Source organism: Scardinius erythrophthalmus, assembly GCF_964197995.2.
Source record: "Scardinius erythrophthalmus genome assembly, chromosome: 4".
Classification (NCBI taxonomy): Eukaryota; Metazoa; Chordata; class Actinopteri; order Cypriniformes; family Leuciscidae; genus Scardinius; species Scardinius erythrophthalmus.
In genome coordinates this window covers 23,024,155-23,048,847 of record NC_138224.1, presented here as the reverse complement: position 1 = coordinate 23,048,847, position 24,693 = coordinate 23,024,155, and the positions used below count along the sequence as shown (strand labels likewise).

Genomic DNA, 24,693 nt, shown 5'->3' with positions numbered 1-24,693 from the left:
AGGGGCGCCAAAATGAGTGAACGAGTAATTATTATTATTTTTTTTATAATACTATTTTAAAACCATTAATTCGAACTACTACCAAATAAAGCAACACACACACAAAAAAAAAAAACCTCCACAAAAACTTTACAAAATCCCCCGACTCCGGTCTGGCACATCAATCTTCCCCCGCCTAGCGAGTGCTTGAAATGCGTCAGAAACAGAGCACGCGCGATCAATTGTTGGTTATTTGTTGTGTAGCGTCGCCTCTCGCCGCATCCATTGTAGACAGCATTGCTTTTGTTTGAGGGCGCTTAACACACTCAGGCTCCCCTGTAGAAATGGGCCTGGCAGCTCGCCCCAGGTCTAGACACGGTGAAAATTCCTGATGTAACGGATGGCCGAATTTACATGACACATTATAAATTAGCAATATAGTCTGCGATAGATACAGTGGCAAAAAGAAGAGAAGTGGATAAAAGGGGATAAAGACAGAGGTAAAGTGATCTAATTGCATAGTAGTAAGATACTATAATTCAATGGCAGTTATTTTTACCTTAAACTTTATGCTAACAGTTGTTCTGAGTTCTCCAGAGGCCCCAGACAGTGTGATTTTGGAACAATCATGTCAGTTTTTAGACGCATGTTTTATCACTTTTTTAAATTAATGTTTTACTCTACAGTTTTGCAGTTTTGGGGGAATATATGGCATTTTTAAAATTTATTTGCCATAATTAGTAATGATATTTATATACAGGTTCATTAAAAATAGCTAAGTTTTCTGTAAAATTCACATTAAATCTGTATTGTAAAAAGCGCTATAAAGATAATTGGGACTTAACTTGAATGCTATGTAATGCTCTTGCTATTTGTGTTTAGGCTGTAATGTGTGTGTGTGTGTGTATATATATATATATATATATGTGTATATGTTTGTGTGTGTGTGTGTATGTATATATATATATATATATATATATATATATATATATATATATATATATATATATATATATATATATATATATATATATATATATATAATCTAAATAATCTAATAAACTAAATAATCATGAACACAATGACGGGGTGAAATAGGCTGTGATACATGGGGCACCAGGTAAAATCTTGCTTAGGGCAGAAAATTGGTCAGGGCCGGCCCTGATAGGTTGGTTAAATCGATTAACTGAAATGAATTGATTAAAAAGAATCATGAAAGATTCAGTCACAAATCTAAGAAAATATCATCTGCCATAAATGCAGAAAATGTCTGAGAATTAAAAAAAAAAAAAATTGTATTGTTTTTACCTGAATGTGAACAGAGTGCCCATATCGAGCTGTGACAAGAGCTCTGCTTTAGATTTGGGAAAGGACAGCCGATAGCGCAGTGTTTCAAACGCCGGAACCACAAGAGCCTTTTTAGTGTTCGCCATATCAAGCTGAACAACTGATTTCCTAAAACAGAAACAAGATGGATTACTTGTGGAACAGATCACTTGTACAAATCACATTCACAACCTGAGAACATTTTGCTGACACCAATAATGGAAAACATGATTTAATGTACATGGGTTGGCACTCTTGTATTTCTTATTTTCAGAGCAAAATGAGTTTTGCTTTCAGCTTTTATTAGTTACATTGGTATTCGTCTAGTATCTTACTTGTCTTTTTTTGAAGCAAACAAGCACACCAGAGTTTTTCAGTTACAGATCTGTGTACAATATCTCTTTCTCCCAAAAGTTTCACCCCTGTTATGTTATGACTTTTCTTCCCTTGTATTTTTTTTTTCTTACATCATATTTTAACAAAGTGACATCAAAAATGTTTATGAGCACATGGTTTAATCTAAGGCAAATTTCTCTTACAGTCTTTATCAGTATTTCCTTAACAAATGTTCAACAGATTTTTTATAAAGAAGTGCAAGAATGTTGACAGTATATAATGTGGTGATACAAAAGTATCAACACCTGCTTGCACTTGCCAAATAACCCCGAAACATTTTGAGAGTACCAGGGTTGGCAAAACATTTTTGTTTTTTTTGTGTTTTATTATAATGCATTATTGCATAGCACACCAAAACGGGGTGACAGTACCAGAATGGACCCTTTTCACTACGGATGTCTTGATCAAGTTTTTTGTGCCCCCAATCCGATTCGAGGAATTTAATTTTGATTATCTGCTGATACCGAGTCCCAATCCGATACTCCGGTACATTAAAGTTACCGAGATCCGGAGCTGAAATCTAAAAGGGCCATCTATCACTACGTAGTATTATAACAATTACCTGAGTAACCCATATCAACGTGTTATGGCAACGATGTCTCAGTCTGATAGGTAAACTTTTGAGTTATTCATTACAAAAGTGCTTGAACGTGCGTGCGAGATGCTAGAACAGACCATATTGGTACACACGTCACCCAGACAGCAACATAGTTTAGGCCCAGATCCGGCCCACATCTAGTAAGTGTGGAATCAATATTATTTTATTTATTTATTAATTGTTTTAATTATTACGTTAATTCCTTTTTTTCTATTATTGACAGTAGGCTAGCCTAATAAATAAAACACAAAGCCATTTTAATAAGGCCTATATTTATTTGTTACATTATCTGCAATGATAACGAAAACCCGTTTAGCACGACTATCAATTTATTTATATATTCAGTTTAATTTTCTTTTGATTATAGATAGAACTATATACTATATACTTTATTTATTAAAATTAAAATGCACGTTTCCATTGATTGTGAAGTTAGACATCAAAAATGGCAGATCAAGCTTAATCTCGTCTGTCATTTTCTTCTTGTTATGAATTGTATTCTATTTTCCGTTATTACAGTTAACTACGCGAAGTGATATGGAACTGTAATGCAGTCAAGACCTACTTTAGCTTTATTTTTCCCTGAAAATAACTGCACACTTTAGAACGTTCGTCAACCAATCAGATTCAAGCTTTCAACAGCCCCGTAGTATAAAAAAAACGTAATCGGCCCCAATACAGATCCTTGAGATCGGCTCGGGACATCCCTACTTTTCACATTTCCGGGGTTCTCAGAAGCAGAAGTCATCATAGTTGTGTAAACTTCTATAGCGATGAACGGGAGACGACATCAAATATAATTGTTGCATTTGCATTTAATCTAAATGCAAAAGTAAAAAAATCTGCATTTCCACAACTTACATTTTTTTTTTTTTTTTGAGAAATTGATTACAGATGTCAAATTTGCATACAAAAACTCAGCCGTTTTTGTCATTTACTGACAAGGTAATATAACACAAAGTATAGCATTATAAATGTATTACATAAAAAAAAAAATATATATATATATATATATAAACTTTATTAGACTTGTGATGTTGATAACTGTGGAAACACATCATCACAGTCTTTGAAAAGGCTCCATTTACACAGTTTCCTACTCAAATTATAAGTATATGAATTTAAAATATACTGTTTCGGGGTTAAATAAAGTAGCACATGGGCTTAGTTTTAGAGTTTTTATAAGTAATAACAATCTGTAACCACAGATTTAGGTTTGTGGTCAACAGTTGAGATGAGACCAAACCAAAATGGACCAACGTTGTTTTACCATTCCATATTTAGGTTTTGTCTTACCTGAGATACTCATAGAGTCCATACATGGGCAAGAAGTCAATATCCGACAGGAACATGTAGGGTGTGTTGACCTGCCCCAAAGCAACATTACGCAGCAGGTTAACAGGGTAGAACTGGCCTTCTTTATAGACTATGTGGTATCCCACGTTGCTCCTGCTCATCAGAACCTCCGAGCCCTGAGCGTATCGCAGAAACTGTTGGGCTTCGGCATCGGAGAGGTAGAGGGCCAGACTGATGGGCCCTTCCCAGTGTTTACAGATGGCCTCTAGCATCTGCAGCCTGGAACAAAGAAACACTCCAGTAACTGACCAAAAACATAATAACATACAATCTGATTCAGTGGGTCCAAGACCATTTATTTTATTTTATTTAAATAGAAATTTTCCCCAGCGTGATTTAATAATTTAATAATTGAGTTGAGCTCAGGTGTGTTTGATTAGGAAGAGTTTGAAAAAGGATACACTGTACTAAACGTTAATAGCAGGGTTTCAGTCACGTGATTATGATGACGCTCGAAGGCGGCGCGTTTTTAGAGGGAGGGCAGGAAGTAAACATGGAGAATACGTTGATGGAGGAAACCGCTACGGAGAGTCCGTATTGTATGGATTTAGATCCAGTTTCAAGACATAGATACAAGGAGTTAATTAACAGATATGTTGGACATAACCCATACCTCATGAAGATGAGTTAGTTTCCGGTAGAACTTAATGATTTGCCGACAGTCGAGGCTGTTGACATTACCAACTATAGTTGTATAAAACTTGTTTTTTTGGTAACTGAGGTTGACCGTCGGAGCCCAGTCTACTGACTCAATGTCACCCAAAGCGCTAGGGCAGCCTAAAAAGTCCCAATGAAGTCCATTTTAGACTACAGGTAACTTAATAATCATTACTAAGTAAATGAGCATTTAACGAGAAGAGGTTTAGTCGACCAAATTTTAATTAGTCTGTTAGTCGCAGAGAAAAAAAAAACTCCACAGGAAGTGGCGAAGTCATGCTGTCCCTGACGGACAGATTGTTAACATGTCTGGTCTCTGTGGTAATTACACTATGTCCGGCAGGAAATCCAAATGATCATCTTATCATTTGAAACATGTAACATAAGTAGCCTTACGTTAGCTACATGGCCTAATGTAAATATGGCCTAGATAAATGTGTGTTATTATTTGGCGCATAAGTGTTCATGTGAAGCTTGCATTTTTTCCTGATAACAGCGAAAAAAAGTAAAAATTCTGACTTTGTTCTTGAAATCGCAATTTTATATCTTCCAATTCGGACTTCATAACTCGCAATTGTCAGTCTACGTCAATTCAGAGGAAAAAAATGAAGAATTGTGGGATATAAACTCGCAATTCTGAGGAAAAAAGGCAGAATATTAAAAAAATTCTTAGAATTGTGAAAAAAAAAAAAATAATTATTCCGTGTCAAAACATAATGAAATGCAATAGAACGGTGCAGGTATGACGTCACTTTGTAGGCCAACCGGCAGTTAGCATCACACTGGTTTATCACACTGGATTATCACTAAAAACAAGCTCTGTGATCAACAACATTTTATACTTGCACTTTTTGTCCATCAAAATAATTATCACAGATAAACACAACTTCTATGAATTTTGAAGCCTAAATGCAGTCGCTGGAAGTAAAAAGCTAAAGATAGGCTATAAACGAACTACACCACGGTCCCACGACTTCAACGTCACCATCACTAAGATTCCGACAACTCTTTCAGTTTTTATCTAAAAACATTCCCAGAACGTTGGAGCTAGAATAGTTTACAAGAGCACAATTATAAGCATAATGAGGATGTAAAAGGGGACTAAGTTTACTTGTTCGGTGTGATGACGTTTAATCTCCTCAACAGCCTCAGTAGTCCCATTTATCCTCTTGTTAGCAACCGCCTTTTTCAAGACATGTTACAGCTTAAAAAAAGCATGAGTGGGCTAATACTGATGTATTTTATATTGTAGAATAAAAAGTGAAATTTTCTTGAGCTTGTGTTCAGCACAGACCTTATTTCAGCCATTTAACAAAAAAACCCAGTCAAAAAACCCATCGACTTCAGGACAATGGAACCAGAAGTGCTAAAATGCAACTCGCTTTCGTGTTTTGGCCTACAAAGGAATGTCATACCTGCACCACTCTATGCAATGGTGATTAAGAGATGAGCAAACAAATGTTCCTCAATAGCCCAATGCTCAAATTTTAACATGATTTTTCTAAGTACAGTACAGTTCAGTACAGCGTTCATCTTAAAATATTACTGACAATATAAAAGTTATTCTTACATTTACTTTATAAAAATCAGCAAATCAAGATTAAATGATCCCCTCCTTGAACTGCCACCTTACCGTGGTGGAGGGGTTTGAGTACCCGAATGACCCTAGGAGCTATGTTGTCTGGGGCTATATGCCCCTGGTAGGGTCTCCCAAGGCAAACAGGTCCTAGGCGACGGGTCAGACTAAGAGCGGTTCAAAACCCCTTATGATGCCAAAGAAAAAGAGGACCGTGACGTCGCCCGGTATGGCGCAGCCGGGGCCCCACCCTGGAGCCAGGCCCGGGGTTGGGGCTCGTATGCGAGCGCCTGGTGGTCGGGCCTCCCCCCATGGGGTCCGGCCGGGCTCAGCCCGAAGGAGCGACGTGGGGCCACCCTCCCGTGGACCCACCACCTGCAGGAGGGACCGTAAGGGGCTGGTGCTAAGTGGATCGGGCGGCAGTCGAAGGCGGGGGCCTAGACAACCCGATCCCTGGACGCAGAATCTAGCTCTAGGGACATGGAATGTCACCTCTCTGGCGGGGAAGGAGCCTGAGGTTGTGCGTGAGGTTCAGAGATTCCGACTAGAGATAGTTGGGATCACCTCTTCGCACGGCTTGGGCTCTGGAACCACACTCCTCGAGAGAGGATGGACTCTTCACCACTCTGGAGTTGCCCATGGTGAGAGGCGGCGGGCTGGCGTGGGTTTGCTTATAGCCCCCCAGCTCAGCCGCCATGTGTTGGAGTTTACCCCGGTGAACGAGAGGGTCGCTTCCCTGCGCCTTCGGGTCGGGGATAGGTCTCTCACTGTCGTTTGTGCTTACGGGCCGAACGGCAGTGCAGAGTACCGGGCCTTCTTGGAGTCTCTGGGAGGGGTGCTGGAAAGTGCTCCGACTGGGGACTCCATCGTTCTACTGGGGGACTTCAACGCCCACGTGGGCAGAGACAGTGACACCTGGAGGGGCGTGATTGGGAGGAACGGCCCCCCTGATCTGAACCCGAGTGATGTTCTGTTATTGGACTTCTGTGCTAGTTACAGCTTGTCCATAACGAACACCATGTTCAAGCATAAGGGTGTCCATCAGTGCACATGGCACCACGACACCCTAGGCCGGTGGTCGATGATCGACTTTGTAGTCGTTTCATCCGACCTCCGGCCGTATGTCTTGGACACTCGGGTGAAGAGAGGGGCGGAGCTGTCAACTGATCACCACCTGGTGGTGAGTTGGATCCGATGGCGGGGGAGGAAGCTGGACAGACTCGGCAGACCCAAACGTACTGTGAGGGTCTGTTGGGAACGCTTGGCCGAATCCCCTGTCAGAGAGATCTTCAACTCCCACCTCCGACAGAGCTTCGACCAGATCCCGAGATAGGTTGGAGATATTGAGTCCGAGTGGACCATGTTCTCCACCTCCATTCAACGCGGCCACTCGGAGCTGTGGCCGTAAGGTCTCCGGTGCCTGTCGAGGCGGCAATCCCCGAACCCGGTGGTGGACACCGGAAATAAGGGATGCCGTCAAGCTGAAGAAGGAGTCCTATCGGGCCTGGCTGGCTTGTGGGACTCCTGAGGCAGCTGATGGGTACCGACGGGCCAAGCGGACTGCAGCCCGGGTGGTTGTGGAGGCAAAAACTCGGGCCTGGGAGGAGTTCGGTGAGGCCATGGAGAAGGACTATCGGTCGGCCTCGAAGAGATTCTGGCAAACCGTCCGGCGCCTCAGGAGGGGGAAGCAGTGCCCTACCAATGCTGTTTACAGTGGAGGTGGGCAGCTGTTGACCTCGACTGGGGATATCACCGGACGGTGGAAGGAATACTTTGAGGATCTCCTCAATCCCGCCGTCACGTCTTCCATTGAGGAAGCAGAGGCTGAGCGCTCGGAGGCGGACTCGTCCATCACCCAAGCTGAAGTCACCGAGGTAGTCAAGAAACTCCTCGGTGGCAAGGCACCGGGGGTGGATGAGATCCGCCCTGAGTACCTCAAGTCTCTGGATGTTGTGGGGCTGTCTTGGCTGACACGCCTCTGCAACATCGCGTGGCGGTCGGGGACAGTACCTTTGGACTGGCAGACCGGGGTGGTGGTCCCTCTTTTCAAGAAGGGGGATCGGAGGGTGTGCTCCAACTATAGGGGGATCACACTTCTCAGCCTCCCTGGGAAAGTCTACGCCAGGGTACTGGAGAGGAGAATCCGGCCGATAGTAGAACCTCGGATTCAGGAGGAACAGTGTGGTTTTCGTCCCGGTCGTGGAACACTGGATCAGCTCTATACCCTCTACAGGGTGCTGGAGGGTTCATGTGCTTTGTGGATTTGGAGAAGGCATTCGACTGTGTCCCTCGCGGCGGCCTGTGGAGGGTGCTCCGGGAGTATGGGGTCCGGGGCCCTTTGCTAAGGGCTATCCGGTCCCTGTACGACCGGAGCAGGAGCTTGGTTCGTATTGCCAGCAGTAAGTCAGACTTGTTCCCAGTGCGTGTTGGACTCCGGCAGGGCTGCCCTTTGTCACCGGTTCTGTTCATAATTTTTATGGACAGAATTTCTAGGCGCAGCCAGGGGCCGGAGGGGGTGAGGTTTGGGGACCACACGATTTCATCTCTGCTCTTTGCGGATGATGTGGTCGTGTTGGCCTCATCAAACCAGGACCTCCAGCATGCACTGAGACGGTTTGCAGCCGAGTGTGAAGCGGCCGGGATGAGAATCAGCACCTCCAAATCTGAGGCCATGGTCCTCAGTCGGAAAAGGGTGGCTTACCCGCTTCAGGTTGGTGGAGAGTTCCTGCCTTAAGTGGAGGAGTTCAAGTATCTCGGGGTCTTGTTCACGAGTGAGGGAAGGATGGAACGGAAGATTGACAGACGGATCGGTGCAGCTTCTGCAGTAATGCGCTCGCTGTACCGGTCTGTCGTGGTGAAGAAGGAGCTGAGCCGCAAGGCGAAGCTCTCGATTTGCCGGTCAATCTACGTTCCTACTCTCACCTATGGTCATGAGCTTTGGGTCGTGACCGAAAGGACAAGATCCTGGATACAAGCGGCCGAAATGAGCTTTCTCCGCAGGGTGGCTGGGCGCTCCCTTAGAGATAGGGTGAGAAGCTCGGTCACTCGGGAGGAGCTCAGAGTAGAGCCGCTGCTCCTCCACATCGAGAGGGGTCAGTTGAGGTGGCTCGGGCATCTTTTCCGGATGCCTCCTGGACGCCTTCCTGGGCGTTCCAGGCATGTCCCACCGGGAGGAGACCCCGGGGAAGACCTAGGACACGCTGGAGAGACTATGTCTCCCGGCTGGCCTGGGAACGCCTCGGTGTCCCCCCGGAAGAGCTGGAGGAAGTGTCGAGGGAGAGGGAAGTCTGGGCATCCCTGCTTAGACTGCTGCCCCCGCGACCCGGCCCCGGATAAGCGGTAGAAGATGGATGGATGGATGGAAGATTAAATGATTAAATTAGCTAGTTAGATTAATTAGTACAAAAAAAACTGAAGGGGGATGCTTTTAGAATTATACTAAAAGGCCTTTTACTTGCAAAAAAGAAAATCTACTAAATATAAACCATTATAAACTATCAATTAGACAAGAGAAAGCATGTAGCAAATTGTGCACAATTTTTTTTATCATGCTGATAATTTATAGGCTTTTAGGCTTTATAGGGTTAATAATTAGTGGTTTGCATTACAACAAAATACCAAGACGGGAAACAAACCACTGATAATAATGATTTCTAAATGGAGCAGTTTTAGAGCTTGTACTGGATATATTCTCTTATTTTTTTGCGTATTACTGATGTGTGTGATCTCATGATGTTTACACAGTATATCACAATGATCTTTGATGGTAAAAAAAAAAAAATCAAATCTGGATTTATTTGTATTATTTCACAAAATATAAATTCTCAGAAATGTTAGTGTGGTACATTTTAATGCAGCATGCTAACTTGAAAAAGTGTGGCACGAGGCACTTTATAAATAAATATTGGTGATCTCAAATTTCCTGATCTACTAATAATTACACTACTAATTACTTTTACAGAGCACTCACATTTTTATTAATTTCTAGTCAAATAAATACTTTATAACTGAGCATAACAAGAAACAAAATTATAAATCACTACAGATTTTACAGACCTAAATATTCTTTGATAATTCAATATATCAATGGTTGAATGATAAACACCTAAGTATACACAAACAGCATGACGTACTGAACGGATTGCACTTCTATCCCTCAAAACTTCACTTTCATTCAAGTCGAACTAGATGTGGCATCTACTCTGACAACCTTATTCCTCTTGAGTGCTATACTTGGCCGTCATTCCCTCCAAGATGACAGCGGATTGCATCCGTCACTGTTGACAAGAACGATAACCCTCCGCCACTGGTACTGACTGATGAGTTGTCTGAAGTAGCCCGAACATGCCTGACTAAACAGAGCATCCCTCATTACACTGATCACAAAAGCCGTTAAGGTTTGACTCAAAACATTCCAATGCGGTTCTTTCCAGAAGCAGTTTGCTAGTTAATGTCATCAGGATGATGAATGATGACAAGGCAAATCATTTTAATTGAGTTCAGGCCAAAGCGTGAATGCCATTGCGTATGATCATGAGTAGAGTATTAGGATACAGTGCGGTTCAATTAGCAGGAAACTCATTTCAGTGTTCATTTACAACATTAAAGAGGTCCTATAATGCCCTTTTCACAAGATGTAAAATTAGTCTCTGATGTCTCCAGAGTGTGTATATGAAGTTTTAGCTCAAAATACCCCACAGATATTTTTTTTATAGCATGTTAAAATTGCCACTTTTTGGGGGTGAGCAAAAACTCACCGTTTTTGTGTGTCCCTTTAAATGCAAATGAGCTGCTGCTCCTGACACAGAGGGCCGAGCTTCAAGAGCTGTGTGTGTGTGTGTGTGTGTGTGTGTGTGTGTGTGTGTGTGTGTGTGTGTGTGTGTGTGTGTGTGTGTTAGCAGCTCCGATTACCTCACACAGACAAGCACTAAAATGGAAGAACATTCCTTTTATGTTAAACTGGAGTCAGACAATAATGGAGAGACTCAACAAGAAGTGACAATATGTAGAATACAACAGGACGTTTCTGAATTCTTAGTTTATTAATTTATGTTGCTGATGTGTAGTTAACTATCTTCAATTAGCATATTCTGTCATGATAATCTAAAAAATTGCTTGTATGGGAACTGTTGCAAGATGCCTACAGAGTGACATGCTATTGCATTTGTGTTACGTACTGTATTGCATGTGAAAAGACGGATGCGACAGCTTGAGCAGACTCACAAATGGCTGGCTGGTCACAATAAAAGGCCACTCTAAAATGTATAGTTTTACTGTATTAGGGGGGTCCGGGGGGGGGGGGGGGGGTTTTGGAAAATGAGTCCTGTGTGTGCGTGTGTCACACAGAGAGGATATTTACAGACAGCGCTGCCAGTACAGATTTGAGTTCTTATTTTTGTGTTTTATTGCGCTTGAATTGTTTCTTAGCACTTGAATGAATGATAGCGTGATAAAATACTATAGAGCAGCCAATGGATGAAAGAAAAAAATCTACACGCCACAGCCCACAGGCTGCATGCTCGTTTCATCAGCAACGTCCAAATGATCTGACGGCGCGGGCGGGTATAGATATGTACATAGATGTCGCCTTGGCTACGGTTTCGTTCCAATGAACTGCAGTAGCCAAGGCGACATCTATGTATATATCTATACCCGCCCGCGCCGTCAGATCATTTGGACGTGTGCTGTTTTCAAGAGATAACAACGATATAAATACTGTTCGTTTTCTCACACAAACCGCTCGTTTCGTGTCTTAGGCCATCAATGTGTAATTATGATGGGGATTTGTTTCATTTGGACGATGGGGAATTGTTTTAATTTCGACTTGTGTTTTGAGCCAGTGACCATCGACCTGCATTATAAGACTGACAGACAAGAACGGTTTGACCTAAAAATATCAAAATTGAAACTACTGCGGAAACAAAGACACCTACATCTTGGATGCCCTTGAGGTAAGCTAAAACATATCAAAAATTAATTTTAAAGTGAACTACCCCTTTAAGATTGTCGGAAGGGGTTAATTATCCTGCCGTGTGAACCAGGCTTAATAGGCCTTTTGTGTATATAGAAAAAGTCTTAGATCTTTGAGTTCAGCTCATGAAAAATGGGGGCAAAAACAAAAGAGTTTCGTTTATAATTTTGTTCAGTATAGATATATATTGTTCAGTGTAACTAATTTAATTTTGTTCAGTGTAACTAATTTATCATCAACAATAGGATTGCAGTTCATTATTTATTTGAAGTGTTTATTATAGTATAGTTGTATTTATGCATAAATAACTAATTGATTTCTTCTTTTCAGAAAATGAATACAGCAATATTTTATTGGAAAGGGCAATAGGACGAGTGAAGAGTTAGCTCTATGTGATGAGAGTGAGGATGAGTTAGCCAAATGATAGGGATTAAATGATATGGATCTACTTATTTTTGGTTTGCATGAGTTCCAAGTATATAAATCTATCAATTTCAAAAAGAATTGTGCAATTAAATAGAAAATAAAATCATAATTTTATATAAATTTGACCATTTTCCATTGTGGTTTCCCTAAATTACCCCCTCCCCCCCTTTTTTTTTCAAAAATATTTTTTGATTTGTATGATTGAAGTAATTAAAAACTTATTTGAAAAATATTTCATGGCTAGAACATAATGCATACTGTATCATAGAGGGTTAAATGGCATCATCCATTGATCAAGTTTTGATCAATTTGATATAATGTGCCTTATAATAATGGCATGATGTATTAAACATCTGTTGGTGAGGAGGTGTTGTTGCCTATGTTTTCTTACCTGTCCATAGAAAGCTGGGCCACCAGCGTCACGTCTGTGTTATCTAAGGTTGGTTCATACTCATAGTGCAGGAAATAGACGTGTGTGCGGTGCACAGTAAAGCGCTCCCGACGAAACTCGTAACATGGGTCATCTTCATCCAGCTCGGATAGGGTCTTTTGGAGCTGCAGGAATATTAGGAAACAAGTGTTATTCTTTCATGCTGCCTGAACAAAGAAATCATTGCAGACCTTTACAACTTTAAAAGTTGCAGTTGAAGTTGGCAACATGAAGCACAGTAATAAAACTCACATTCTCTGAGTTGTGGTCTGTTTCACTGGGACAGCCAAAGAGCTCACGCCTCAGCAGATTCCCATCATACTCCAGGAACGTCAGATAGAGATTCCTGAAGAACTCCACGTGTTTGTTCTTAACACGCAGTTTCTTCGGCGAGTTCCAGTGGATCACCTGGAGTTCAGAAATGTGGGAAATTATATGAATCAACCCTTTGCTTGATTTGGTCTCTTGTTGTTTCTTTCAATATTAAGCACATACACTATATGTATATTTTATAATATTTTGGGACATCTGCCTTTACATGCACATGAACTTGAACATTCTTAATCCGTAGGGTTTAATATGGAGTTGGCCCACCCTTTACAGCTATAACAGCTTCAAATCTTCTGGGAAGGCTTTCTACGAGTCTTTATGGACCTTGCTTTGTGCACTGGTGCGCAGTCATGTTGGAACAGGAAGGGGCCATCCTCAAACTGTTCCCACAAAGTTGGGAGCATTAAATTGTCCGAAATTTCTAGGTATTAAGAGTTCCTTTCACTGGAACTAAGGGGCCAAGCCAAACCCCTGAAAAACAACCCCATACCATAATCCCCCCTCCACCAAACTTTACACTTGGCACAATGCAGTCAGGCAAGTACCGTTCTACTGGCAAACGACAAACCCAGACTCGTCCATCAGATTGCCAGACAGAGAAGCGTAAATCGTCACTCCAGAGAACACCTCTCCACTGCTCTAGAGTCCAGTGGTGGTGTGCTTTACACCACTGCATCCGACACTTTGCATTGCACTTGGTGGTGTAAGGCTTGGATGCAGCTGCTCGGCCATGGAAACCCATTCCATTCCTCTCTACGCACTGTTCTTGAGCCAATCTGAAGGCCACACAAAGTTTCGAGGTCTGTAGCTATTGACTCTGCAGGAAGGTGCCGACTTCTGTGCATGCGCTGACCCCGCTCTGTGATTTTACGTGGCCTACCACTTTGTGGCTGAGTTGCTGTTCCCAATTGCTTCCACTTTGTTATAATACCACTAACAGTTGATAGTGGAATATTTAGTAGTGAGGAAAGTTCACAAATGGACTTATTGTGCAGGTAGAAACCTATCACAGTGCCATGCTTGAATTCACTGAGCTCCTGAGAGCGACCCATTCTTTCACAAATGTTTGTAGAATCAGTCTGCATGCCTATGTGCTTGATTTTATACAGCTGTGGCCATGGAAGTGATTGGAGGGGTGTCCCAATACTTTTGGCAATATAGTGTATGTAGATGAGGTGTTTATCCCGTCAGCTATCCACTTTATTTTTAACGTAAGAGATACACAGCCTCTGTTTGACTTCCTGTGTCATCAGCTTCCCTATTTTTAGCTGTAAAAACAGCTCGTTATGCAGCTTAATATTGAAAACTTGTATGTCTTACCATATTATTTGGCGTAATTATGAACACACTGGTATAGTTTCACCATTTACTTCACTTTGTTATTCTTGTAGTTATTTACCTATAGTGGTTAATAAAGCGGAAGTCTCACATATTCACAGAATAAAGTGTTGCAAAATAAGGTGGGTACGTGTGAAGAAATTGTGTGCTCCCCCTTGTGTCAGCTCCACAGTGATGTCACCTTGAGGTCAGACACATCTTTGTAGCACTTCTCAGAGCGGGTGTGATCCGACAGCTGAACATTCCAGAAGCAGGGCAGCTGGTGCACCAGGAACGGGTTCTGCTTGATCACAGCGTTGAAGATGTCCTGCAGGCACAATATTGTTCATAAAAAAGATATTATGTTAATTTTACTAAAGCAGCTCTACTCTAAAATAAAACTGCATCTGCATTTTGTTTATGATGATAGAATTCAGAGTGCAAAATTCATTCAGTGAGTACACAGAAACAATTGGGCAATGCATTCATATACTCAACAAAAAAGTGTGATTTGTTATGCTCAATGCTGCAAAAAACAATGTATAAAAAGAAATATTTGATGCAACATGAGCAGATATATATGGATTTCCGCATTCAATACTTTTCATTAATTTTAATCATAATACTTTTCAAAAATTTCAGTATTTTTTATTTGTTGATAAACAAATCAATTGAGGGTCTCCCATGTGTTTTTTATGTGAAGTGCTATTGGTATTGCTGCATGTTGCATCATACAAATGTGCCTAATTGAAAATTAGTCACTTATAATGTTATACTGTCTAAGTAGACAGCAGGGCAGCTCAGTGGGGACTGAAACAGAGCCCATGTGTTTACCTGATCAGCAAGTGATGTAGACAGCATGCTCATGAGCTCTCTCTCTGCCGTCAGCCGCCACATCTGTTCCCACTTCAGCTTCCTCAAACGATCCAACAACAGCAGAATCACACCTTCAACACACACACAGCACTTATAATATAGTGGGTGTTGTATAATCTAAAAAATCACTATCTTTATTTATCAGAATCTTTGGTATTTGTTCTAAAACTGGTCTTCCCTTCAAGCGTGATAATCAGAAATCTGGCTGACGTACCGGTGTTAAAGCCTCTGCCCAATGCTGGCCAAGGCCGATGGTTCTTCCACAGGTTTCCCAGGTACCAATCGCTCTGATTCTCCACTAAACCAAGAACCTGCTGACCTGAAACACACAAACACCACCACAGTGACTTAGCATGTTAATTTACATTACTGATCGGTAGCATCTGAGTTACTAAATATCACTAAGAAAAGTAGGAGAAGCCACTGTATAAAGTAATTTTCATATTTAATAAATAACTTGCTTCTCAGAGCGCACAGACGAAATGAAATAAACACGTTTCAGAGGATGCCTGATGTTTGGCTTTGACGACAGACTTTGCTCAGGCATTTCAGAACAACCAAAACACCATTTCAGACGCTGTGCAAAAAGATTGTTGTGCTGGTTAGTCCAGTTATGTCATCCAATCGCAAAGTCACATGTTTTTTTGATTTTTGATGTGCATAGAGGAATTTATTTAGTAAATGTGTTTCCATTGTAGTTTATGCACATTTTTTTTTGTCGGATAAAAAAAAAATATCCGATTCAAACGATATCTTTGATATCTCAAAATTTGCACAAAAATATGTGGATGGAAACATAGCTAATGATTGTGTCTTGCTCAAATGTTTGATATACATTTCTGAATTCATCATATACTACATTTTTGGGGAGTTGCACCAAATGACATTTTACAAACTGACCTAACATTACATTTTTATTAAAGGTCAAAATTATCTGATTTTTTGTTTGTTTTTATTGAGATTGAGTAGAGATTTATAATTTTTCTGCATGCTGGATGCACTTTTAGACTTTTTCCAAATATTAATAAGCAGAAAAAAAATATTAAATTATGCAGCTACTGAAGTTTTTCTTTTCAAGAATTTCAATCTTTTTTCCAGGTTTTTCTCTTTCTGTGACAGCTGTATCACCCTGACATTTCTGACTCTATGCCCCCTAAAAACATGAACATGAATTTCAATACAAAAAAATCCCCCCAGAAGTGAGTGGTGTGAATTAGCATATAGGACAAAATAAATAAATGAAATAAATTAATTGACATAAAAACACATTTGTGTGTGGAGTAACAGACGGCTACTGAAGATCCTAACAAACGGTCAATAAGACATGCACCTCTCTAGCTTTCCTTTCATCTGTTCTTCAAGACACAATAATCAAACATTCAACAAGAGTGTGTCGTTGTTTCTAAGCCTAGTTTCATGTCGAAGGTCAATCCGGTACAGGTTGCCCACCCACATCTGGCTGGTTACGTGAGTACAGTACATGCGAGTGAGATCAAATAATGCAGTTAAAGGCACATTTGATATAAGCTCCGAACCAGTGATTTTCAAAACAAAATATTCGTAAATGTTTCAAAGCTTCATGAAGCAGTGTTTCGAAAGCGCCCATCACTAATGTGCAGTCATCTGAAAGCTCACCAGCCACAAAACTTGCATTATTTCATTAAAATACATTTGTAAAGTGCAATCGACACAAAAACAGCTATCATTTCAATGAAATCTTATTCAAAAGTACCTTTGAACTTGTGGAAGACGACCCACAGCTCAGCGATGTCTGTGGCAAAGGTGATGTCAGTATCCAGGACGATGACCTTCTGTAGGTCGGAGGGCAGCGTCTTGGTCAGCACCAGCTTCATCAGGCCATAGATGCCAGAATAATGCTTGTTAGGGATCCAAGACACCTCAGACTGGAAAACACAGAGAGCAAACAAAAAACATCAAATTAATTTAAAAACTGCAAGACTGCAAAAATGAAAAAGGCAAGAAGTATGTGTGTAATTTCAAATTATTTACTCCGTAGAGCAGCGCTGCACTGTCTAAAATACACATGGGGTCCTTGGTAAATTTTCAGGTTGTGAAAAAAAAATCTCCCAATCGAAATGCCAAATAAGGCAGCTGCAATACTTTTTGCCACTGATTTAAATGTCAGAAAGTATTACATGTTTGGACCACTAGCGGCGCCAGGATTTTGATTGTAGGTGGGCCTCCAGAAAACTGGATGGGCCAGTTAAAATAAAATAAAAAAGCCGGGTTCCCCTTCATCTCCGTTTCAGCACTTTTCTGCAGCACTAAGGACAGCGACTCAGTAGAGTATTCAGTATTCCTACCTGAATTTGTATACCTAATTAAGCATCGGTAAAAATAAATAAAATAAAAATAACTTAAACAGGATTTTTTTTGTTGCTTTTTTTAATACAATTTCATTTAATTTAATTTATTGTTTAATAAAATGATAGGCCTATTATTTTTAGTTTAATAACAGCAACAACAACAACAACACACACACTTCTCTGCCTATCTTCAGACGAAATCAAGATATCTGACAAAACAATGAAGATATTTTACAAACCAACTGCCAGGGATGTGCAAATAGTTCCTCAGAGGCAGGCGCCAGGGCTCAAAAGTAAAAATCAATCACTATAATTAATTTATATAATTCAAATTCATCACCATCTCCGTAGTGAACGCGCCTATAGAGAGAAATGCACTTCATGGATTACATAATCAGAGAGTAGCAGCCTAAATTGTTAAAAGACATTTCAAGCTTTCTTATGATATATTTCATGTCTGTGAGGCATACACTGAGTTTCGGTTCAATTCATGATGAGATGCGCTCCAGTTCACGAGCAATGCAAGTGACCGCGCTGGCGCCATGTCATGATTATATTGTCTGCTATATTTGAATACAGGCAATTGGTTGATAAAAAAAAATATTACAATTAAGATACAATTTATACAAAACGAAATTCACTTCAAAGAAAGGCTTTCTACAAAACAAAACTTAATGAAGTGGTCAAAATTATGTCTGACCCGCTCCATGTCTCTCGATATATTGCGCATCCTATCTTACTCGTGCTGGTCACTTTTCATAATCAACATAGATGAAAAAAAAATAACATTATAATATTTTAACAAATATGAAACTAAATGCGCTTATTTAGCTACAATACATATATTGTAGGCCTACAGACTCTCTATTTGTACAAATTGCTGCACATTAATTTTATTCTGAATTTTGCACACATTTGTTGTTGAAAGGCATTTGTTTGTGCATAGTAAAACATATCTGCAACATTTAACAAGTTCACTGATAATTGTGCATGCATTTATTAATTATTATCTTAATGAATAATGTAACAAGGACAAACATGTAAACTGCGTTGTTTGTTTGGAATGGAATGGATCGCAAATGGATCCAAATGAAGAAACTTACAAAACCATAGTAGAAAATGGGTGGGCCCGGACCTAAAATGGATGGTAACGCCGCGACTAACTAACCAAAATGGTGCTGATTCTAATGCTGGTGCTGGTTCAGTGGTTTGGGGTTTAGTCCCGGTTGAACTGCACAAATGACGGCCATGTGCACGAGCATTCTGATCACTGATGATGATCACTGAGCATTACAAAGCTCCAACAAAGCTTATGAAGATTACTGTTAGAAATGTTATATATAACTGTTATATGTAAATGTTTTTTACTGCTGTGATTCAATTATTAACCGTTTTAACTGTTACTTTATTTGATTTGTATAATAACACAACATAAGACCAGAATATTATTCTCTACACTACTCCATCTCCTAAAGATTCGACAAATCGACAAATGCCTTGATCACGGTTCTCTGTTCCTCTTTTAAAATAATGTGCTGTTGATATCTTCTATAACAGACATGATGGAGGAATCTACACATCTCAATCCTCCAGCGGCAGTCATCAAACGAATTCAACCCAAGCGCTCTTTGGTGACGTGGATGATTACGTTACTGTTGATCATTTGTCCATCATCGTATAAAGCCTGCCCTGACAATTTGATTGGTCAAAACAGCTCTGGTTCGAGCATAGTTGCTCCACAACGGATCAAGTCCAGACCGAACTTCCCGACCTAAAATGTTGTGGGTGGGGCTAAGTTCGGCTGGCATCCAGGCTAATGGTATACTGGAACATTGTGTTCCATTCTTTGGGGCAAAAATGTAAGAGCCCAGATCCTTGGATGAAAAGTGCAGGGCAGGGAAGGGAAGGCCAAGTATGGTAACCCATACCTGGAATTGGTCCTCTACATTTAACCCATCCACATTATAAGTAGTGAGTAGTGAACACACACACAGCGAGCAGTGGGCAGCCATTCACTGCGGCTCCCAGGGAGCGACTGAGGGTTGAATGCACATCTTGCTCAAGAGCACCCAAGTCATTTCCTGTCGGTATTAAAGGACAAGTTCGTTATTTTACACTTAAAGCCCTGTTTACAGATCGTTTCTGATGAAATAGAACGTTTAAGATTAAAATTTGGAAACATGCTGCTGTCCCGAGAATTTTAGGTTTCTTCCCCCCCTCCCCCCCCTTTGTTTACAAAGACGTGAAACTCACCGAGTGGTCAGGGGTGTTCACTGATATGCTCGCACAAAAATCGCTGCAAAAGATGCTTTCCAACAGGTGTTTTACCATTCGTTGTAAAACTGTGGATCTATTTTTCCAAACGCCTCACACCCGTACATTCTTCCGTTGAGAGCTTGAATAATAGACACTCCTACAGAAAGAATACAAACAACCCCCACTTCCGGCGGAGTAATACCGTACCTCACAGCACATCCAATACAAGTCAATGGAGTTGGACAAAAACTACGATAAAACCTGTTGGAAAGCATCTTTTGCAGCGATTTTTGTGTGAGCATATCAGTGAACACCCCTGACCACTCGGTGAGTTTCACGTCTTAGTAAACGAAAGTTTAATGCATTTTAGGAAGGATTGTTCCAGTGCACATATGCAGCCATTCTGGAGGTGGGGGGGAAAGCGAAAGAAACCTAAAATTCTCGGGACAGCAGCATGTGTCCAAATTTTAATCTTAACTGTTCTATTTCATCAGAAACGATCAGTAAACAGGGCTTTAAGTGTAAAATACCGAACTTGTTCTTTAAGAATCGAACCCGCGACTTTTGGGTTACAAGTCCAAGTCTCTAACCATTAGGCCACAACTGCCCCAAAGCAACTTTACACATGGATGGTCTCAGGATGCTTCACTGTTGGCACGACAAAAGACTTGTGGTAGTATTCACCTTTTCTTCTCAGGATAATCGATTTTCCAGATGTCCCAAACAGTCGGAAGGGGGTTTCATTAGAAAAAATAACTTTGCATCAGACTTCCGTTGTCCAATCCTTGTACTTCCTGCAGAATTTTATTCTGTCCTTGATGTTTTTCTAGAAGATAAGTGGCTTCTTTGCTGCCCTTGTTTGCACCAGGCCGTTGTCCAAAAGTCTTCACCTCACTGTGCAGTATTGGCACTGTTTGGGAGAAGGTTGCTCTTGCAGGATGTTTTGATACATGGCAGTGTTTGATATATGGCAGTTTGATAGATGGCTGTGTATTTGGGCAAAATTGTGAGAAAGCCCAGATCCTTGAATAACAAGGGAAGGGAAGGGAAGGGAAGGGAAGGGAAGGGAAGGGAAGGGATGTGAAGGAAAGTGAAGTGAAGTGAAAGCAAAGTATGGTAACACATACTCGGAATTTGTCCTCAACATTTAACACATCCAAGTTAGTGCACACACATTCGGAGTAATGAGTAGTGGATATGAGTAATTAGTAGTGGACTGCTGCCAATATTGAACGAGCTCTGCACTGATCGTGACATGATTCTGTAGCTGACTACTCAGGACGAGACTGTCCTGGTGCTTGCTGGACACTCCAGGATGTCCTGAAACCTTCTTCACTGAAGTTGAACCTCTCTCCTTGAAGTTCTTGATGATCCGGTAAATGGTTCTTTCGGGAGCAATTTTCTTTGCAAGTGATTCCTTTTGAAGTAACCATTGCTAACACATAAACACAATGATTGGAAGAACTTCTTCCCTTCTTTTATAGCAATCAGTCTGCTTCTATAATCCAATCAGAGTGATAGAGTGATTTTACCTGACTAGTACTCGTTCACATTTTGAAATGATTTTAGTTGGTCATTTTGTGCCAGTGCCAAAAAAGTGTGAAATTTGAAGTCAATTAAAAGTTAATAGTTTTATATTGGTCTATTATAATTACAAGTAGTTTATTCATTAATAACTGCTTTAAATCCAAGTCGTGATTAATTTTACAGGTGGGTGATTTAGTTTATGAATCAGAATCTTTATTAATGTTTTAATTTCTAAAAAGAAAATTAATCAGGAAAAATACTTCTGGCATCAAGGCTGCTGAAAATATGCATCACCGTTGAGCTCTAGTGAGCAAAGCAGTGGCCACACAAACCTTCAGCTCATCAGCGTCATAGAAGTTGACATGAACGGCTGGCACCATCCAGGTGTGAAAGAGATCGGCCAGGATCTTCCGAGCGATAGAGTCCGTGATAATATGGAAGTGAAGTGGGTTCCGTCTGACACATAGTGGGAGAACAAACATTCGTTGTCACATTCGGTTTTCAGCATTCTTACTTTTATTACCCCAAGCCTACCTTAAATAATAATAATAAATAGGACTAATACCTATGATAAAAAGAGTGAAAGATTGACTCGTAATTCCAGTCGGGTCACCAACATTTTTGATGCAGTTGGACACTCAAACTCTGTTCAAAAACTTACTTCACTCTAGAAAAATGCTATGTTGGCTTTAATTAACTTTTTTATGTCAACAATTGGCTTTAATTAACTTTTTTGTCAACAGGTCCCATGCTACTAGGTTACGTTGGATTTATGTAACATTATTTATTTCAATTAACTTGTAAATTACATAAGGTTAATCCAAAGCCGTTTAGTTGAATAAGGTTAACAGTCTTAATTTAACTTGTTAATTGAAATAAATAATGTTACATAAATCCAACGTAACCTAGTTACGTGGGACCTGTTGACATAAAAAAGTTAATTAAAGCCAACTGTTAACATAAAAAAGTTAATTAAAGCAAACATAGCAATTTTTAGAGTGTGTCTACATAAGCAGCCACCTTCTGAGGCAACATCCTAACTGAATACTGCTCACTATAAGGAGCTGTGAATTTCCTCTGAATGTGGACAACCACAATGACTCTAAACTTACCTGTGAAAAAGAACTGACTTGACCAAAGTGACGACATCTCTGCTCGCATTGTACCCCGCACACACGATGGCAATGTGAATGGTCTGTGATGAGAAAGACAAGCAGTGTTCACATCAGTCTGAAGCAGCACTAATGCAATAAATAATGGTTTTAAAATATGATACTAAATCTTCAAAATCAATTTTATAAAATGTAAAAGACATAATGCTAGGTTGTTATGCAGTTTCTCAATGGCTGCTAGGGTGTTATGCTTTTGTTAGAGTGTTCTGGATGGTTTCTAGGGTGTTGCTATGTGGTTGCAAGAGTGTTTTGGGTTATTTCTATTTTCGTAGCCATTTCTATTGTGTGGTCATTGGTATGTAGATGCTAGGGTTTTCTGGATGGTTACTAAAGTGTTCTGGAGTGGTTTTTAGGGCATTGCTATGCGTTTACTAAAATGTTCTGGATGGTTTCTTGGGTGCTCATATGCGGTTGCTAGAGTTTTCAAAGTGGGTGCTAGGGTATTGCTATGCTTTGCTATTGCTAGAGTGTTCTGGGTGATTTATATGGCGGTGACACAATAGCAATTTGTGTAGACTAAGAGTATCAGTAGTATTTCTTGGTTTCTAGGGCATTGCTACCTAGTTGGTAGGCTGTTCTGGCTTGTTTTGGTCGCTTCTAACTTCATCTCTTTTTGGATCCTAATGAATGAACTGGGCTAAGCTAAGTGCTATCAAAGTGTCGCCGCGCGCCAGAGCGATTGATTGCACGCATTGAGATGAGAGAGGTATGTATCAACTCGTCTTAGTTAAGGGAATAACATAGTTTAATATGAAAAAACGGTGGAGTGTTCCTTTAATAAACAAACTATAGCTGGTCCAAAATGCAGCAGCTAGAGTTCTTACCAGAACCAGGAAGTATGACCATATTAGCCCGGTTCTGCCAACACTACATTGGCTCCCTATTAAACATCATATCAATTTTAAAATATTGCTGATCACTTACAAAGCACTAAATGGTTTAGCTCCCCAGTACTTGAGCGAGCTCTTAACACATTATAGTCCTTCATGTCTATTTCGATCTCAAAATTCCGGCCAGTCGATAATACCTAGAATATCAAAATCGACTGCTGGCGGTAAATCCTTTTCCTATTTAGCACCAAAATTTTGGAACAATCTTCCCAACATTGTCCGGGAAGCAGACACACTCGGTCAGATCAAATCTAGAATAAAAACACATCTCTTTGACCTAGCATTCACATAACACATTGTAGACTTCTATAATTCAATGTTAGGCTGCATAGTTTAGGTCAGCCGGAACCGGGAACACTTCCCATAAATCCTGATTTACTCGTTAAGAAGGGTGGCATCTACACTAATATTAGTCTCTCTGTTTATTCGAGGTTTACTGCAGTCCGCCGGATCCAGGCCGTATCCAGATCCGATGAAGGACCTGCGCCTGGACACGATGATAACACAGTCCCGAAGTGTCAACCAGTCACTTCAGTCACCAGCCTCATCAGCCCTGTGAAGGCCTCATCGACACGACCAATCTGACTTCTGACCTGTAATGCTGCCTGGATCATAATTATACACTGTTCGCTCGTTGGCTAGAGGAGAACTGGCCCCCGACTGAGCCTGGGTTCTCCCAAGGTTTTTTTCTCCATTCTGTCACCTGATGGAGTTTTGGTTCCTTGCCACTGTTGCCTTGGCTTTTGGCTTGCTTAGTTGGGGACATTTAATATTCAACAATATTATTGATCTGCCTTACTTAGGGTGGACGATGATGCAAATTTCTTCTAGAAACCAACTTTGTTGTATTATTTTCATGTTATCACTGTGAAGCTGCTTTGAAGCAATCTGTATTATAAAAAGTGCTATATAAATAAAAGTGCCTTGACTTGACTTGACTTAAACAGAAAATTATGTCAATCAATGGATATGTCTTAAATCAGTGGTTCTCAACTGGTTGGAGCATGGGACCATGGGCATCGAAATTTTACCTAATTCCTAAAAGATTATATAAATAATTGTAAGAATAAGAATACATTTACTATAAAAAAAAACAAGTGGTTGACACACAAGTACCATCCCACTTTACCAACCAGTTTTTGTTAATTGAATAAAGTTAGTAAGTTGGTACAACAGTCATTTAAAAATATATTGAAGTAATTGAAAATAAAGTGTTTTTACCATGGTAAATACACAATACTAACATGAACTGTTAATGCAACTTACAGACACTAATCCTGATT

General features: G+C 40.5%; 1 protein-coding gene across 2 annotated transcripts in view; it reads right to left on the bottom strand.

Annotated features, from left to right (window-relative positions):
- The window catches only part of large1 (LARGE xylosyl- and glucuronyltransferase 1), a 64,645-nt gene that overhangs the window by 4,786 nt on the left and 35,166 nt on the right, over positions 1 to 24,693 (bottom strand). For both annotated transcript variants that reach the window (XM_081364452.1, XM_081364453.1), the window contains 10 exons: positions 22,461 to 22,543; positions 21,681 to 21,804; positions 16,971 to 17,142; positions 15,453 to 15,557; positions 15,197 to 15,309; positions 14,565 to 14,690; positions 12,968 to 13,123; positions 12,677 to 12,840; positions 3,596 to 3,874; positions 1,288 to 1,434 (listed from right to left, as the gene is read on the bottom strand). In XM_081364452.1, the coding sequence (XP_081220578.1) occupies positions 1,288 to 1,434; positions 3,596 to 3,874; positions 12,677 to 12,840; positions 12,968 to 13,123; positions 14,565 to 14,690; positions 15,197 to 15,309; positions 15,453 to 15,557; positions 16,971 to 17,142; positions 21,681 to 21,804; positions 22,461 to 22,543 (1,469 nt within the window). The remainder of the gene's footprint in view (positions 1 to 1,287; positions 1,435 to 3,595; positions 3,875 to 12,676; positions 12,841 to 12,967; positions 13,124 to 14,564; positions 14,691 to 15,196; positions 15,310 to 15,452; positions 15,558 to 16,970; positions 17,143 to 21,680; positions 21,805 to 22,460; positions 22,544 to 24,693) is intronic.